The 20,015-nt window shown below is 43.8% G+C and overlaps 1 protein-coding gene across 1 annotated transcript in view; it reads right to left on the bottom strand.

The window, feature by feature from the left end:
* The window catches only part of RAPGEF6 (Rap guanine nucleotide exchange factor (GEF) 6), a gene marked incomplete at both ends in the record, with an annotated part of 77,173 nt that overhangs the window by 31,333 nt on the left and 25,825 nt on the right, over positions 1–20,015 (bottom strand). The window contains one exon of the mRNA XM_010022215.1: positions 2,184–2,315. Within this exon, the coding sequence (XP_010020517.1) occupies positions 2,184–2,315 (132 nt within the window). The remainder of the gene's footprint in view (positions 1–2,183; positions 2,316–20,015) is intronic.

The following is a 20,015-nucleotide window of genomic DNA, read 5'->3' as shown; positions in this document are numbered from 1 at the left end:
AGGAATGGTACAGGAGAAGGGAGAAAAATATCTTTATAAATATATATTCCTGTGTTTCTGCAGCTAACTGAGGGTTTCACACAATGTGCTCACGGGCAGGACTCCTTTCTGCTGATCTCACCTCAAGCTTTATGTTCATCGCTTCCTGTTTAACATCCTGGACTGAGAGGCAGCTGGAACAAGTGAAACCTCATTTCAACACTGTCAATGAATACAGTGTACACAGAGGAATGGAAACCCCTTCCAAACGTTAATAAAAAAATTGCTTTGCTCTTTGCTTCTACCACTCTAATTGTGTTTTCCCATTCTGGAATTACGTTTGCACTGCTTACTGTAAAAATTAATGTTAAGATACCATTAATTCGAAAGGTCATTTCAAGGCTACATTAATCACAATTACTCAAAGATGCTTTTCTCTCTGCTGACATTAATGATACTCCTAGAGAGTTTGGCATGTTACAGATATGAAGCTGACTGTAAAAGCAAAAGCAAACCATCATTTTCCAAATACTTCTATGAAAAGCTCTATTTTAACGCACGAAAAACGCTGTCAGCTACTGAGCCAATACATTTAATCAAAATGTAGGTTTACTGCGTATCAAAGAGATTCTCTGCTTTCATAATATCATGATGACTATTGGGGAAAACACTTCTCTTTCTGATTTCCAAATCTGTCTATATCGACGTGTCGCTGCAATATAATGTTGTGTTAAAGACTGTGCCATGACTTTATTGCACAGTATCTACCCATGAACTTGTAACTGTGTGACAAACAGTAAGAGACTTCACCAAAACTGTTATAGCTACTGCAGTAAAGTCCATAAAATACTTCATAAAAACAGGTTACAGTTTGCACATTCTGCATGCAAGAACAAGATAGGAAAACTTCACTAAAAAATAAAAAGGGATTAAAAACCAACAGAAGGTTGGTTTGTTAATAGAAAACCTGCCATCATTTTCACATTATTAATCATTCCCTAGGGCACAAAAATACATTTCACCACTGTTTATTTGCTACAGTGCATGTAAATACGCTGCTTTATTATTTCTTTTATTTATATAAATCTCATTTGTTTGGCAGTTACGTTCTTTTGGCATTTTCTGAAGAGCAGCCATAAAGCATTTCAAATGCGATGAACGAGACATGACAGAGTATTCACTCATTCCTAGAATGATAGTTTTGTTATCAATAATACATTTTAAGTGCTTTTCACTTAGAGCAACCTCTCCAAACTCCTCAGGTAGACAGGCAGGCAGACGATGGCCAGGAAGACTGTCCATCAGCATCCTGATATATGAGATGTTAAGGTACAATACACAGACTAGTTCTAGTGATTCCAGTTAATTAAATCAATTTTGTTGACTCTGAAAATTAATAAATAAATAAATCGTGAGACACAACAACATCTTCCAGCACCATCAGAGAACCCACAGAGCATTTTGAAGACTCATGCAGGGACTCCAGCCGCTCCTGACCTAGCTGGCTGTAAGGAAATCTAAAGAAGCTGTAAAGTAATGGATTAAATAGGACAAAAATGCATAGAGACACTTAGTGTTCTAAAAGGATTTTGGCTTTTAATGCCTTAAAGTTACCTAGCAATATTTTGTTGTAAATAGATACATCACTAATCCGTTTCATGTGTAGCAACAGTACCTGGATAGCACCAAGGAAAGGCAACGGGGGTCTAAAGTCAAGTTACATCCACATCATGCTCAACAGTTGCTTGAGCATCATGTGGAGCACTCTCTCGCAAGAGTGGCAACACTAGAATTTCCACAGTCAACCAGGGCAGAGAGTGTGTTATTACCACACTTTTGTTTCCAGAACAGAACATCTGTTATTAACAGTAACACAAATCATCAAGGAAGGTATCTGAAACACAAGAATGTGTTAGTGAAATTTGTTCCACTTCAGAAAGAAGGAAAATGATCCTGTTGATCATGAAATGGGACTTTTAAAAGCCGCAGCACGCTTGGGGTATATAAAGATAAAAATAAGCAGTAACAGCAGCTTTACAAGGAGTTTAGTTCAATTCTGTGTGGCTGTGGAGGTTGCAAGTCACACAAGCAACACAGGGACATACAGAAGCACCAAGAGGTCAAAGCTTGGATAAAGGGCCACTGGTTTTGTTTATGGAATGTTTAACATCAAGGGAGGAAAAATAAGAAACATGCAGTTTTACCTGATAAATATCAGATAGGCTGCTGCTCCCAGAGTCACTGGCAATGCTACATCCCGACTGGCTTGAAGGGACATGCGTCACCTGAGGATGAGGATTGTCAGTAAGATGCATCTTGGTAAGATCAGCTGGAAGCTGTAAATAACATGGGTTTGGGGAAAGAAAGGAAAACAAGATGTGTAAGTTTGATTTGAAAACAACATTATTCATAAATCTTTTGTGAGACATTTGAACATCCATCTGTAACTTGTCATACCTTTAGAGAAAAAGATTATTTAGATAAAGCTTGCCTAATCATACAGTGGTTTGTATCGGAAGGGACCTCAAAGCTCCTCCAGCTCCAACCCCTGCCCCGGGCAGGGACACCTTCCACTAGAGCAGGTTGCTCCAAGCCCCTGTGTCCAACCTGCCCTTGAACACTGCCAGGGATGGGGCAGCCCCAGCTTCTCTGGGCACCCTGTGCCAGCACCTCAGCACCCTCACAGGGAAGAGCTTCTGCCTCAGAGCTCATCTCAATCTCCCCTCTGGCAGGTTCAAGCCATTCCCCCTTGTCCTAAACAAAAGACACAGAACGTTTTCACTATCCTAATATTTACTTTATTCTAGCTTTGTGTATATTTTACTTACGAAACAAAAGTGTAAGATATCCACCCTGTAAATTACTATCTGTGGTCACATGTAGTTGGACAAAGAAACTCTGAAAAGCAAGAGATTGCTAAACTCTCACAAACTCCCATTAAAAAGGACACATCCAAGCAGTGGGTACAGAACAGTGAACTCGATCCAAGCACAAAGGAAATGCAGCACTTTGAAGCCTATGTTTAGCCACCCAAAAAAGTTTTACAGGCTGAAAAATCTATTTTCGGGATTTGAGAACAGCAGAAAGGTCAAAACACTCAGCTGACAAAATTCAATCCAGTGGCCAAAAGATACATTCACTATCTGTCAGCACATGAAGTACGAGGTGACGTACACCAAGAGGTGACGTAAACCAAGAGGTGACCTGTCCAACAGATCTGTAAAAGTGAAGAAGGAGAACAGATTTAATTCCTCTCCAGAGCACGAGCTGGCTACTTTTATATCCATCTGGATATGTCCATGCATCTCTGTGCCAAGTATGGAAGAGCACTACCTGTATTTAATGGACACGAGGCAGCAAGTGTTATGTTATCTCCCTCAAAGCCTGCAGAGATTTGGATTTCCTTAAGGCACTGGCGTATTACTGGTGACGCCTCTGTGCTGATGGAGCTGGTTCCTCCAGGCCATCCTGCTGCGGTGTCTGGTGGCCCCGTGCTGCAGGGTGACACTGCTCCTCTGCTCCCAGGGGTTCACGCGTCAGCCAGCTCCTCTGCAAACACACTGCAACACTATCGGCCACGTGGCAAGATAGAGGCACGTACAAGCAAGGTCAGTGCATCATCTGCCAAGAGGATGACATCCAGCACAGCCCAGTAGCTGCTAGCCAGTTGCTAGGCAGGGCTGCTGGCAGCCCCTGATGCACTGGAGGTCACTGCAACTGAAAAATCCCAGAGCTTTAGTGAACTATGGAACAAATCAACTCATGTGGATTCATCACCCCCGGCTTAACAAGAGCACGGATTTGCTGCAATCTCCACAGCCTGTCCCCATCTTCACCATCTCCCTACTCCGACAACCGGCTCCAAGTTCAGCTTCAATCGGATTTCTTTCCATCCCTGAGCCAGTCCCATGCTGACTGTGATAATACAGACACAAGGAAATTAACTTCAGGCTCCCTGCTATCCAGATCCTCAAGCCTTCAGAACAGCTCCAAGAAAAGAATGAGCAGGACCAGTAACAGAACCGATCCTGTGGGGTTTCCCAGGAGAACAAGGGCAGGTGCCTCTCTCTACCAAAAACTGGCACTACCAAAGCCCGTTCTGGCTCAAAGATTCTTCTGTTCCCAAAGAAGTATTTCTAATCAACTCATTAATCACTTATAATTGATCTTCATTCTCCCTGCCGGCACTCCCCTTCATTTCTATCACCTACACAGCACACGGGCATGTACAACGCTCCCACTGGAGTCTGCAATATATTCTTGTAAAAGACATTTAACGCAGGTTAGATGCAAGGAAACACCACAATCTCTCTTGAAATTTGAGAGAGAGATAAGGTTTATTTGAGACAAGTGACCTTTAAAGTGCTGCTTGCCACTCTACTCCACCTCCCAAAATAAATCACAGCTTCTGTCTTTTGTATGTCGTTTTTATTACCTAAACTGATTGTTCTTTCTTTCAGAGCTCACTAAGCAGCAATACATGGGTAGGATGTTTCTGTAACAACATGACAGTGGATGCAAGAAGGATGTGCTGGATGTGGTAGTGAAGTTGCTGAAAGTGGCCTAAAATTGGCTTAATACTGGTGAATAACGTTCTCTTACTATTCAACTATGGTTTTGTTTGTGGGAGAAACTTAGAACCTGGTGTTACAATTGCATCTGTATCTTGAAAAATTACGTGTTGAGAAACAAGTTCAAAATCACAATGTTCACCTGTGTCCACCTTAGAGGCTTTCAGACACTGACTTATGTACCTGCCTTACCTTCTAGTTAGCTGTGTGCCTCAGCAGCCACAGATAGGAAAACCCCAAACAACCATGAAATGCTGATAGACACTTGACACAGAAACAGACTATTTACTTGCCACTTCAAACCGTAACTTCTACACATCATTTCTGAACTGCATCTCACTTGATCTCACCTGAAACTATTCAATTTTCAAGCCATCCCACTTGAGATAACCAAAGATGCAAGCAGGACAACAAGAACTGCCATGCTACCGGGATGTGAGTGCGAACAGAGACTTCCCAGCTAACCCTGGTTTTCTAAATGAATACTTAATTTAGCCTCGCAGTAGTATTTCTATCTATACCTATGGCAACACATGCTGTACAAGAAGTGATTTGCCAACTTCCTCCAAGTCTTATTCTGTAATTTTGAAATTAATTGGAGTATAAATTCCAATACATGGTGTATTTCACAGACTAACAGACCATTTCTACAGGCTCAAGTAGAGTGCGTCTGCAGTGATACTTACTTCCTACGTAAATCCCATTTACTCGCAGCAGTGAAGTCACACAGAGTACTTGGGAATTCAATTAAAAGCTAATTTTGGTATAACAGATTTTTACGATTGTAAAGCCCTGTAAAACAGAGCAAATTATGTGATCTTTGATCAGATGACCAACTCTTGAATCAACTCTTTTTGAGAAGTCACTAAAAGTGACTGTCAGCTTGAGGACAACTTCCCTTGTGCTCCCCAAGAAGGTTTTGCTACAAATTAAGGCTAGAGAAAAATCACTGTAGAGTTTATATAGAGAGAAAGGCAACCATGGAAGTCATAAGTGAATTAATGTCATGCAGGGAGAGCCCCAAGAGCTTTGTCTTTCTGTTCTCCACTTCTTCCAGGCAAAGGAATGAGAAGAACCTCCTTCAGCACAGGGAACTTGCTCTTCATGCTTTACCTCCTACATGACTGACTTTTGGATTTACCAGTATCCTTCCCTTATGGAAAAGCCACATCTGTGCCTTTTTGCCACAAGTTTTGAAGGAAATATCAGTGTTTCCTGGTGCAGTTTGGATAACCAAAAACCACATGCTGAAAAACCAAAAACCACACAGACAACATGGATCTGCAAAAAAAATCTTGGCAGATGGACACAAGACTTACGAATTATCTTTTTCCACATGCAAAAGAAGCTTCACCATTGTGATTTAACCTTCAGTAAATGGCATGTTTAATAAACATATTCAGAAACATCCTGCAATGAGGGCAGCAGCCAAAGGACTCATCATCTGAAACCAAATTACTACAGGAAGCACAGTCCACATAGTTCTCCTGGTGTACGGTGCCCGCTACAAATCCAAATTAATGCAAGGAAAATGGGCAATAAGGAAGCAAAAGTTTCACCTCATTCTTTATTTGATACTCCTTGATAGCAAAGTTTTCCACCAGTTTTCCCAGGTCCCTGTATGGATGTTCACAACTCATCGATCTAGTCTGGACACAGTAAAAGCATCGGCCTCCGAGGGAACAGTCTGTCCTTTTATAGGCTGTGTAAGCAGATTTTCTGTCCTTGGTTTTACAGACTGTCAGTAACCTTATACCTTCTTTGCTTTTCTGAAGCTCCCTGAAATGCTGCCAGGGAGAGCAACATTCAGAAACACCTCTGGGTTTCTTTCCATGAAGCGCAGTGTCGCTGCATTCATACGTCTGCTGTGTCACCGTAAAACCCACCATGCACAGCTACACCAACCAACCTTCTCACCCCTAAAGCCAGCTCTCAGCTCCAAGCCCAACTATCCCACTTTTAAAGCACGTGTATTTATTATTTTGTTTATTGCTTGAGGTTTTCCATTAAGAGGTTTTCACTGTTTTAAGCTGGAACCCATTAACGCACCCTCGGGGCATGAACTGTGATGACACTTGGGAACCTCTGAGCTTTAGGAAATGCTCCCGGCTCAGTCTCCCTTGCACCCAAGTGGTTTAAGGGCAGCAATTTTCCTCCCTCAGACAATACAGAAAGTCTAGACTGTTACAAAGAGCCAGTTAAAAAAAAAAAGCTTGTTTGCCTTCAGTTTTAAACTTACTTAAATTATATTGCCCAACTAAAAAGACCGCTTGATCAAAGAGCTGAAAGGGACCACAGTCCTCTGAACCCTCCACCAACTCCCATCTTTCCTTGTCAGCGACTACATCCTTCCATTCCCTTCACGTGCCATTTTGTCTTTGATGCCCTTGAATCCATGATTCCTCACCCAGACATAGGAAGCTCAATTATACCGAGGGTTCAGAGATGATGACCATTTTTCTGCTTAAGTCACAAGGCTCCTAACCCCTACCGCAGCAGAGGAAGCTTTGTCTGAGGAGCTAGAGGGTGGGATGGGTTTCCTACATGGCTCTTTCATGGACACCTTATCTGAAGACACCAGCAAGCAACCAAATGCATCGCTCCACAGCGGTCCTGGCCTTTTGGAGCCCCTCCCAGGCAGCACATCCAACCTGGACAGGACACTGCTGGCTCTGCTTCCACACACTTTTCCTTCCACTGGCATTACATCATCCAGCTGTTTGGATGGTCTCACTATGTGCCTGAATCTCCATCATCAGCTTGTGCATTTTCACAGGATAACTAATTTCTTTCATTAGTTCTTTCTTTCCTCAACCCACTGCAACCAGAGCAGTGATGCCCACTCCCCCTGACACAGTCAGTCTCTCATCAAGCAAACTTATCTGCATCCCACTTTTTTCTCTCATCCATCCCATTCGTTCCATCTAAGGAAAAAAGATGAAAAGAAAATCCCCACCTCTCAGATGATTTTCTTGGCATTAGTGAGGGAATTGTTTTAATCATCTCTCATACCCTGCTAGCAAAATAATGAGAAAGCACCAAAACCAACTGGAGTTCTCTGAAGTTATTTTGCTGAATTTTCATTAGCCTTTTTTCCCGATGATTTATATAAATTCACTCTGGTTTATGTTCCCCTTTTACATTCTGCTCCAGTTTAAAATACACTTAGAGCGGTGTTAATGGGAGAGGAGAAAGTTGCTCCTCTGAGATACAGAAAGAGGCCACTTTGGTATCCACTGAGAGGGTAAGACGAGCCCAGCTGAATTAGCGATGCTGACATCAGTCCTCAGCTAACTTAATGCAAACAAACCCATTTCCTCCTTCAAGACCACAGATGTTCCACCAGTGGCACAAAAGATTTCTTCAGATTTTTAAAAAGCAGCAAAGATGTCTTTTTGTTTTTAAAGCCAACTGATGGATCAGCTGTTTTCCCAACAGGATCAGATAAAATCCTGTAGCCTTCAACAACATAATCCAAACAAAACTGGTGCCTCTCCAATTATACCAACTTCAGACCATTTTCCTTTCTAAAACATACAAAAGATGGGCTTGCTGACAATATTTATGTCAAAACTTGTTTCGATTCATTAGCTACAGTACATACTTCCTCCAGTTATTATCACTGCTACAGACATGAAGCTCAAAGAAATAATGACCAAGTTGATACCATTCACAACAGCCCTGAAAAACCTTGGAGCCTTCTTAAAATAACCCCAGGCTTACAAAAAAACCCAAAATCAACCAACCAAAACTGAACAAAAAAAACATGTGAAAGAATTAAAACCCCCCAGAGGCTTTTCTATGCCTCTGGCAGCCAAGAGCTTCTTGGTCTTCACGGCTCCTACAGCGCGGAGAAAATAAAATCCTCTCAAGTATTACGTTTCCTTAGTTACAATAAGGTGACATGAGGACAAAATTTCCCACTAAATTCTGGAGTTGCCTTAAACCACGCCTGCAATGCAATTTTAATTTGGTGTTCATGTGTCTAAATTATAGATTACTGCTATGCCTTAACTCATGATCATGCTAAGAGTCTGACACGCAAGTGTCTCAGCTCTGGAGACGGAGGGACTTCAGCTGTGAAAATTCACCTGGAAGAAGACACACCAGTTTTGATGGGAGCTCGTAACACTGGGAATCTCCAACACGGAAACCTCAGTTGCATCTTTGTTTACAACCGTTAACTAATACAGATCAACAGTGGAAGGTGTCCCTTCCTGTGGTGGGGGGTTGGAACTGGATGAACTTTAAGGCCCCATCCAACCCAAACCGGTCTGGAATTCTATGACCTCTGGTCCATTCTTAGCACAACACTTTTAAAGTGTCAAGAATTGTGCTTTGTTATTATGAAAATGTAACAAGAATGTTCAAATAGGCTCATCTTCAATGGCAGAGTTCAGATTTTGCTGAAAACTGATACAGCGCAAGACTAAGAAGAGCCTCGTCTAAGTAACTGCAGTAGAAAACAAACTGTGGCAGCAGCAAGTGCTGCTGTGACTTGTGAAACTTCAGCTCCTTACAGAAGCTGTTACAACTCCAGCACCACGCAGGCAGCAGCAGTGTGAGATGTGGGGAGCTCTCTCTCATCCTGAGACAGTTCTGCAGGGCACAGATATTCCAAACCTGCATCACGTTTCAGCTCAGCTGAATCATTTATAAACCCTTATATACACTGATTGGTAAAATGCAGCGGTGATGATGGTTCCTCTTCACACATCCCCAGGCTGCTACAACCTCACTTCACTGGACTGACACGCAAGTGGCAATCGGCTCTGGGATACAGCTCACAGGGCTGCAAGGATGCACGGACACAAAGGCTGAGAGCAACGTGTTCCCTCGCAGCTCCAAGCTGCATAATGGGGCCCTCAGATCCTGTCCATGCAAAGAAGCCAAAGAAACACCAATCTTCCATCTACGGTTTCTTCTGTATTCATAAAGAAATGCATTCGTGGAAGTGAGAGGAGCAAAACAGGGTGGTTCTGAACTGGGCTGTAGCTGTGAGCAGAAGCGTAACAAAGCACGTTTAAAACAAACAAAGTCTAGGAGGAACTCAAGGAACTCAAGATAGGTGTTTATTTGCGTATCAAGAGCCAATTTCTGCTAAAAACAATACCTCAGGAAAAGGCTTTTTCTGTTGAAAACTAGTATGACGTGTACTTGCATCTGACTTAACATATTATATACTGGAGTACACGGAAATCCAGCCTTTCCAGACTAAATGGCCACGCAGCTCGTATTAAGCCATTTTTATCTTAAACTACCAAGCAAAAAATGCATTGAAAATGTTTTATGGAAGTTGGTTTAGAGAAGAGTTTAACTTTTAACTAAGTGTAAGGAAAAATCATCATTCGTCAGTGCAAGCACTCACTCTCCAGATGCTCAGGGACCAGGGTACTGAGTAACAACAGGTTGTGCTCCTAAAAACCAGTATGATGGAGAAGCAACGCAATCCTGTGCGGGACATGGGGGGGAAAAGATCAGAAAATACAGAATAGGAGAGATCACAAATACTCTTGAGGAGTTGGCTGGAACTCCAAAAGCTCTGTAGAGGGTTAAACCATGCAACTGAAGTCCATAGGTGGGAAGAGAACCACCAGAACCAGAAGGGAAGAGCTCACAGGGTAATCGCCTGCTGCCCGTGCCTGCACGTGGACTTGCACACTGGGGTGAGGAGCACCCGCAGGTCCTGCTCTGGGTGATGATGGGGTGCTGGGCTGGAAGCCACAGGTATGGACAGAGAAAGATGGGAGAGGCAAGGCCAAGAGGAAGACAAAGACATCGTCAAAACTGACTGAGAAAAGAAAGCGAAGGATCAGTTAATTCTATTTGTACTGAAAACATTTAAAATTCATCCTACCAGGGCTACTTTCCACGTAAGTGCATTAGCAAAGACAAGGATGACACGGAATCAAATCAAGGACACACTATCCAAGCTCTGTTTTTCTTCTGAGGAGCTGAAAATAATCTTTAACTGCATGAAGGTTTCAACTCAAGATCTTGGAGATCCAATCGATGCCCTTTGGAACAGCAGGATGATGTTACACTGATTTTACTTAGGGATAACTAAAACCTGCATCATAGCAGGAATAGGAATGGGAATGGGACTGAAAAATGACTCCAAGTCTTTTACACTAACCCAAACAAACTTTCACAGAGCAAATGCATCTTGTTATTATGCTTCACATTATTAGATTTTCTCTAAAGAACAGAAAGAGAAGAACGCCACCAAAGCCTAGAGGAAATAAATTACTGTCTACTGTCATAAGACAAGTTTAACATGCACCTGGGATCTTGAATGAAACTGTTTTCCTTCAGGAAAAAAACATTTTAGAAGCTTAGATGTTAATTCAAAAACCCTTATTTTCTATAAAAAGCACATTATCTCAAAAAGCATTCCTTTTTAAATATCCTCTGTAGATCCATTATCCAATCACTCCCTATTTTCCCCATCAGGCTCTCCTGCTACACAAACAGGGTAGCTGTGTATGCAGTCTAGGCTTGGAAAATGGTTAGGCTGTGCATAATGTTTCTGTTACAGAAGAACCATATACATCTGAATCGTCAAGTTTAGAGCTCTCTTTCCAATGACTTCATAGCACATCTACAGTTAAGAATCTAATACCACAAAGTGCATTACAGACAATTTAAGAAACACTGAGAAAGTTATGATCAGAATTCCAATGATCAGCATCTTGCTGAGATACATTTGAATTATTTACATTTTCTGCTTTAAAATACTGCACTGGTATCAGAAGAATTTAGTTTAATGTAAACGGAATGCCTCCTGTCCTCGTGAATACAACCAGTCTGTGGTAGCAGACCTCCACCAGACTGATGCAAACCCTTCATCTTACCTTCACCTGGTACCTCCAGACCAAACTGACAGAGGAACAACCACCGCTTTCCTGCAAGGGAGATGGTGTGACCTGTCCTGGACAAGTTCCCAAGTATCAGCAGAGCTTTCAGCAACACTGTTGACCTCCACAAGAACCTGTCTGGAAGGGCTGAGAGGCTCATACACAATGCCCACAGCTCTCTCGGCTTGTCCTCCTTTTGGTAGCTCTTTAGGCAGGAAAACAGACTGCACTGATTACAGAAGTCTACTTTGTCCCTTTTGCTTTTGGAAGCCAAGGGCAACAGAGTCTCTGGGAGATGAGGGGTGTGTGCAACGCAAACCAGTGCAGACACGCCTTCTACTCAGGGAGCATCTTCCAGGGCAGTGACAGAGCCCCTAAAGCTGCTTCTCCTGCATGTCATTCCACAGCCACACGAATCAGCCTCCTCAGGTGAAGGTTAACCTTCAGAAGTACTCCCCCTTCGGATACCTTGACCAAAGCTTACCTGTCTGATCAGTCATACGAGACATGACTTCATTTTGCTCTGATTGAATCGATGTATCCTTACACCGTCACGCTCAGAACAGCTCTAATGACACCTGAGTCGAGCCCATTTTCAGACTGTTGTCCCACACCAGCTTAAAGGCAACTAATTAAAAAAGTTCTGGGACAGGTATCTCCAGAAATGTAACAAATTGTTAATTTAAGCACTCAGAAAGCAAATGAAAAAGCAGATGTTCACTGTTCTGTGGCAAGAAACGGTTCTAGTTTCAAAACGGTACCATATAAATACTTGACATTTTCAAGTTAGAAGTCGTGAAGTTGCACATTTAAAAATCTGCCATCAGTTACTTTGCTGCGATATGTATTATTATAAAACACCCGTCAGAGATGGATTTGTGGCACAGAGCTCAGATAAAACCAAACCGGAACAAACTCAGGCATAATTCAGCTCCTCGTCCATGTGTTTAATCCTTCGCGCAGTTCTCTTCAGAGTTGCAGAACACAACGAAACGATCAGTTTAAGAGTTTGGGGGGGTCTGCAGGAGCTTTGAGGGTTTTGCAGAAGGGGACTGCAGGTGCTTTTTCTTTAGGGGTTTTAAAGATAATGAACTTTTAGCTGTGGATTAGAATGGAAACCCAGTTACATCAGTTTTCACCAGCCATTAAAAAAGGGAAAGAAAAAGCAAAACTGCTTTATACCATTTCATCTATGAATAGTACATGAGTGAATAAATGGCTTGACTGGCACGGCAGCAACACACTGGGTGCCATCCCCAGAGCTGACAAAGGGGGGCAAGAAGCTTTACCATTTTTTACATGCTTACTTTACTAAACCCCCATTTGAGCACAGGGTTTCTTTTTTGTGGTTTCCCACTTGGGCCCAAACTCTATGGAAGGAGAAAGCTCAGCTGAAGCACCAACGTGACTAAGCATTCCCATTTTTTAAGCGCTATGGCATGTTCAGACCTCCTTAATAAGGGTGGTGCGGTTAAGCCGAGCTTAAGTAAACTCATCCTTTCATATGTAATGTCTACAGAGCAGGAAGGGAAGACAGAGGAAGAGTCTACGTGCATACTTGAGACATGATGACGGTACAAACAGGCCAGCCTCTGCCAGCAGGAACTCCAAGGTGAGGAGCTGCAATTACCCGAAGAGCAGACAAGAGCCCCATCTACCCCTCAAGGCAGTTGAGCACCAGCAGCAGCTCCTTCACCGGATGATGGGGTGGACTCACCACACACAAAACAGCCAAAATTCACCAACATGTAAGCCCGCATATTCACACTTTGACTTTGGCAACTGCACATGGAAACCCTGAAGCCCAGCACTTTAACCCTCAGACATCGTGAGCTTCCACTTACATCTGATCAGACATAAAAACCAAAGAGGGAGAACCATCCTGCACAGGGACTCTGCACACCCAGCTCCATCCCTCCCTTGTGCCTCTCCACACCATGTCACTTAGACTCTAAACTTTTTGGGACCGAAGCCAAGAGCAAATTTCTTGCTCCAAAGTCAATGCCGCATCTCATGATGTCAAGAGCACGGGGATTTTGCCCACTGCCTTCAGACCCTGCTGCCTTCACATGCAAGAAAGTTGCACAATCCGTATTCTTGCCTTTATAAGCTGCAATATAAATACAAAATAGTAATAAAGAATAAAGAATACACGTCTGGCCTCTGGTTTGAAAGGCAATTCCCATGTTTTAGGTGACTGCTGCTTAGCAGTAGCATTAATAAAATACCAGCAACTCAGCTGATTTCCTGACTGAGCATACCAAATAGTGAGAGCCTGACAAACAGTGTATTTCCTAATTTCTTTAAAGGCTTTTATCTCAATAGGTGACTTTGCCCGAATGTTCTAGATTTCATTACCTCCTTTAGGAGGAACACCCTTCCCTCCCCAGTCTCACAAAAATACTGCATCTTCAGACAAACACAGTTATTTGTGTCCTTTAAAGCTAATTGCAATTACATAGTTCAGCTAAATAATTCACCAATTCCACAATGCTGCACAAAGGGAACAGGCAGGACAGCTTCCCACAGCTTGGGAATTAGAACATCAGTGGGTTTGCATACCAATATTTTCAAGTTAGCCAAAATCAAGCAGTCACAAAAATGCCACACTTCAGTAACACTTGCTTCATATTTCTAGGCTAAAAACCAAGCTTTACACCTTCCATAAGGAAATGGCATTTTTTTCTCATGGTTCCTGTTCATTTGTAAGCTATTGGTATGTAAAACAATCCCAAGATTTCAAGGTCCCCCCCTTCCTGTTTGGAAAGGATTCCACAAGAGCAGCCCATGCAGAGTCCGGCATCGCAAACCCCCGCGTGCCGCTCGGAGGGGAAGGGAACATTCAAACAGCACCACGGTTGTCAATACACGGCACAGAAATGCAGCACAGACAAAATCTTACTTACTTTGGAGGCCCACGGTTGCAGGCAGTTGGCATAACATCGAACAAGAAAAGCCATTGCTTAGGCTGGGGTGGGGGGAAAAGTTTCCTTTCTCAAATAAAAGCCAGGGAAGAAAAATACTGAGCAAACTCCCTTCTGGATTCTCTGTAAAAATCATAAACCAAAGCAGCAAACATACATGTATGCAACTTCTCAGGCTTGGATTTCACACTGAATTCGATTACAGCTTCCACTATAGCTGAGGAGTTTTCAGTATTGCAGTGAGTTAGCAGCAGCAGCAATCCCTATAAAAATGTTCCAGTTACAACAAGCACATAAATTCAAATCAAAATGTTTCCTGGCTTTTCAAATACAAATATCCATACGTTCCTCCAGGCAAGAGGCACGCACCCAAAAAGTGCTGCTAAAATTGAATTAATGCTGAAATGGATTAGAACTGCAGGTTAAAGCAACAATGCATTAAAAGGTGAGATACGAATTCTTCAAATTCCTCTTTTCTCTTCACTCAAATGCACTGACAAGTGGCTTATCTTCGGGTCCACTTTTCGGAAACTTCACATTCATATTGTAGATGAGATTCTGCACGGGTTCTTCAGCATCTCAGGCGATCCAGGAATCCCACACCCTGGATATTAAAGTTTCTTCTTTATACTCTTGTCCATCATAAGTGCAAAAATTGAATTAGTGTCCAGATTGTAGCTCCAAAATTTATGCTCTAACAGGTTTGCACTGTGGAATGTATTAAAGCCTCTGCAATACAAACCCTCTTCTCTTTTGCCCCCCCCTTCCTCCTCTTTTTTTAATGCAGTTTACAACTCTGCAGTATTGCTCAGTATTCTAATGCATCAGTCGGACCCCACGGTTAATCCACGCCTAGCTTTTCCAATTAAAACATCTCTCTAACGCACAACAAAACAGTACATCCATGGCTACAGCAAGCCTGACTGCTGGAGTCCTAATTCCTACTATCTTTGCTTGCTTCTCAGCAGCTCCCTCAGGAGAAGCTCCCATCGATTGGATGCTCCGCAGCAAGATGAAATATCTAATAAGGAGGAAAGAGAGTGGGAGGGGAACGGAGCTAAAAGGATGACATCACCTGTATAGAAAGCCTTTAGAAACTGCATTAGATCAATTGGCTACTGGAGCTGCAGATGCAGCCAACAGAGCATCTTTATTGACCTGATATAAACATACAGATCGGTACAGCAACTGCTCAGCAAATCCCCCTGCATCACATTTTATATCCTTTTATGATCTATTCATGCATATATTTGAACTCTCGATATGTTTCTGTCTCCAAATCATTTTTTAAATTCATCACATGCATCTATTAACGCTTTCCACAGCATTTGTGGGGATTATTCCTCATCTTTGCCTCCAGATCTAGAAATAAGTACAATAAATACCTGCAGCCGTTCGCATGCATGCACATACAGATACACCCATCATCAGCTCACAACAAAACAATTCCTGCTTTCATGTATGTATGTCACACCAGAGGCTCAACGTTTTGATCTTATCCTATACACTCATGAGGAGATTTCTGTCTAGAATGAGAAGTAAATTTCTTACTGAAAGGTGATGTTTATAATTCTCATCATTTTAAGGGTTTTGAAGCCATGTTAAAACTTTCAGTGGCTGGGTTGAGGCTTTTTCCCCTCCTCGATCAAGAACAATTCTGTTTCTAACCAAAACTGCCTTAATTCTGCTGTAGTCAATTCAGTTTTATCATTTCTCTTTGCTACTAAAAGCTGCAATATTTGCAAGCAGCCCCGTGTCTTGGAAGGCAGCCCAGCCTGCTGGAGAGCTGCTCCGAGGAAGCACCTACGAGATCCCACACCTTTGAGCTGGGGCTGCCGCCGTGCTTTCAATTCCTAGAAGGCAAATGACTTCGGCTACTGTGCAAGGAGGGAGGAAAGCACGGAAGAGGGAGGGGACAGGGGGTGCTCTGTGAAAGCCATTATTTAGGACTCTGGATCATTTATACTTCATCTACAAGAAGGGGCACTCGCTGCTTCTCTTTTCCTCTCTTGGGAAAGAATTTTCATGGCAGCGTATCTCATTATTCCCAGTTTGCATCAGACTTGAGGGTGATTCTCCAAAACAAAACTATGACCTGATGGCCAAAACCTCCTGTACAGAAGAGGAGCTTCCAAGAGTGACCTGGGGGCAATGGGAGCTAAAAGTCCCTTTTTCTTTTCCCAATTATTGTGCCAAGGGGCACATGGATGAAGATTCTCGTATTTTGGAAGCCAAGTTATAGCAAGAGGACCCCCCCACACACCCCATCTCAAACCAACAGCTCCTTTCAGCAGTCATCCAGAAGTTGAATTCTTCCCAGCAGACAACCCAAGTGATGCTGGGAGAGTTGCACCTTAACTAAGAAAACAGCCTTCCCCTTGCACCTCCTAAAACTGTCTTAAAGGAAACAAATACTTGGTATTAATGTCTCAATTTACTTAACCTCTATCAGACAATGAAAATAACAATGCAACTGGGCTACATAAACCTTACTGGGTTTATTTTGCATTTAAACATAAAGGCACATCTGAACTTCGTTCCTGCACTTGCAAAACGTACAAACACAAGGTCTATTTGATTTTTAGAAGCTGGAAGAATTTTAGCAATTACTTCAGATTTCCAAAGTGCACAACAGCAGCTATACAAATAGCTGTTTCTTTTCCTGTTCCTCCAATACTGAACAATAGGCTAGACACGTCAGCTTCACCTTGCAGTGACTGTACTGCATCTCTCCTCATAATTCACAAAACTGTATCCAGAAGCATCTTAAACATCAAACTGATCGACCCTCAGCAGCAACGAACATTCAAGTACTTTCAGGAAGCGTTACCTGTGTTACAGTCATCGCAATTGATAGCAAAGAGAAAAGAAATCCCACCCAGCTAAAGGAAGCCTCTCCCTGCCTGCACGCCTGCCGACAGCGCACAAACTCCATCCCTGGCTAACGGGGCAGTCCCCGGGATGCACCCCCGCCGCAGCGGGCCCGGGCTGCGCCACCCCAGGGATGCTGCAGGGACGCCGGGATTTCACAACTACGGTAAACACGGGCTCGATAACGGGAACAAATTCCATTTCCTTCCAGTTTTGCCTTTAAGTGGAGATGACATCATCGCTCCGGCCGTCCCGCCAATGAGCGGCCACGGCCGCGCGGGTCCCAGGGGGCTGCGGCCGCCTCTGCCCCAGCCCCGAGCACAGGGAAAACCTGACCCAGTTCCACACCCCGGCTTCTGGGGCATCCCCCCCACTCGTTCCCGTTCCCTTTAGGGTTCGGGTTTTTAACACACGGCTGTCTGCAGCCCAGGCTCCCTGCAGCACACACTGTAAGTTGTTAATAGATCAGCTGGTTTCTGAAATCTCAAAACTGGAGCGACTCGGAGCTGGAAAGAGAAAATAATCCAATACAAAGGCTGCTCCATAGCAGTCAAAATACTTGGGAAGATCTGCTGCATCGGGCAGAATCACGGACAGTAAATCACCAGTCTTGCTTCACTGCAGATTCTGAGTTTTCAGAGCATCTTAAGGAAAAAACCCTTCGGTCCACGATCATGAATTAAAGGTGGTCTTTGTTTCTTCACACTGATTTCTTTCCACGCGTGAAATATCACTCCATACATTTATACACATCATTCCCTTTATCCTTCCCTAACACTATGCGAATCCTGCCGACTGTTGAATAAATCTGCATGTTCTAATTGCCTAACAAGAGTAAGTCACTGAAAAATGGGATGTTTTTAAAAGGGTAGAAAGGCCTTTCATAATTTAAGTGCACGTACAGAAGGATCAGAGTCTCTCAGCAGGATCAGAGTCTCATTTAAGGACACCACAAAGTGAACTTCTGCAAAAGCAGAGCCCTCGCAGCTGACAGCGAAGGATCTGTCAAGCAGCACGACTTCTCCTAATCCATCAGGGAAAGAAAAGCCCATTGTGCCGCGCCGGCGGGAGGACAGCACCGAGCTCAAAGCCATCGTGGCTGAAAAGGCAGAAGCCACCAGCGAGCTGAGGGGCCTGGGTTAGGGATGTGTGTCCTCCTGTCCCCGGTGACTGCTGGCACGCTGTCCCCTGCTGCTGCGGCAGCACCCAGCTATGAGCAGGTACCTTCATTTCGTCATACCCCTCATTTAAAGCACAGCAGCTAAGGTAGCATCCTGCCTCCGAGCCCACAATGGGGGCTGGGGAAGGAGCCCAGCTGCTTGGAAAGCAATCTGTCACTGCACACACACGGGCAAAGATGGTCCAGGCTACAATAATTCATTCTAATACAGCTCTGCGAGTGGGAACTGCCAGCGTAATGCAGAAATATCTCAGCATTAAGGGCACCTGCATCCAGAGGTTATTTCAATGTATGCAAGTGCTTTAAGTGTTTTGGGAAAGGCGGGTGGGTGCAGGCAGAGCCAGCTGCAGCGTGAGCTGGATGCAGCCCCGGCTATGCTGGCACAGCTCATTCCGTGTCACTGGCACGCTCCTCCGGCTGCTCCCCGCCATTTGACTTCAGCATCATAATGAATCACTGTTCTTTTGCTGCAGGGTTTGCCCCTCGTTAGGGCTTCTCAGGAATCCCTGTTTAAAGGGAAAAAGAAAAACAAAAGGAAAAATTCCAACTCTCCACCCTGTTCCTGACCCTTCTGGGAAGCGGAGGCAGGGAAAGCGGTGCCTGTTCCCCTTCAGGGTGACATTCCACGGTGTGACCGCATCCCTACAGCCATCGCTTTCCATGGCAGCACTTACTAACAGCCTGGAGAAAAATCCTACCCAAAGATCTGTAGGACTCACAAGTAGTAGGAAAACACGCTACATCCTAAGGGAGGGAGCGCGGGAGAGCGGGAGGGAGCGGGAGAGGGAGGGCAGAGACTGTCATCATCCCCGAAGTGATGTAAGCTTCTAAATTTAGCACCAGCAATACAGAAGGAACAATAAAAAAGGCACCATGGATTCAATTTCTCCACCGCTTTCGCACTACCCCAACCCTCTTTTCTCAGCCACTGTGTTAAGCAGGGAAAGGTCACCTCCTATTTGCAGCGCTCCAGATTTATGTGGTTTATAATACTTCTTTAAATATGTTTATAAATTGCAGCTCTCTCCTGCAGATCTGGTGCACACATGCTCTGCAGAGCCGGGCAGCAGCATGATCAGCATGGCAAACAGGGACCACGGCAGCACGGGGGGGAAGGGGGAAGCCCTCTCTGCCATGGACTCAAACAAGAAGTTCATTTCTACAGTTTGAAGTGAGATGAATCATATCACGCTCCTCCCTTCCTTCCTGACATCTCGTTTCGGCGAGGGGTGGGGATGTTTAGAAAGGTACACAACCCAAAATCCTTGGTGATGAGCAGGAGGGGATACCAAACCCAGAAGGGTCAGTTTGTGGCACAGAACCCACCCTGAGATACTGAAAGGACGAAATCTCTAATATCCCACAGCACAATCTCCCAAACACACTCAGGATTCTGCTCACTAAACGTTATCTCGATCTAATCTCAAAACTGAAGTCCCAACCCAAACCTAACGCAGACTTGGCCTTAATTTCATCAGCTGCCACCTACCTGGGAAGCCAGCTGGAGTTCCTCATTGGGAAACTGCAAAGCCCACCAACATACCTGTTTATTTTCATGCCCCAAAACTCAATATGCAAGCCAAAACAAAATACCACTTCTTCCCTCATGTATAAAACCTGTATCTCGAGTTAG

The sequence above is a fragment of the Nestor notabilis genome, unplaced genomic scaffold (assembly GCF_000696875.1).
Source record: "Nestor notabilis isolate BGI_N333 unplaced genomic scaffold, ASM69687v1 scaffold5029, whole genome shotgun sequence".
Taxonomy (NCBI): Eukaryota; Metazoa; Chordata; class Aves; order Psittaciformes; family Psittacidae; genus Nestor; species Nestor notabilis.
Note: the sequence above shows the minus strand (reverse complement) of the source record. Positions and strands in the feature narration are given on the sequence as shown.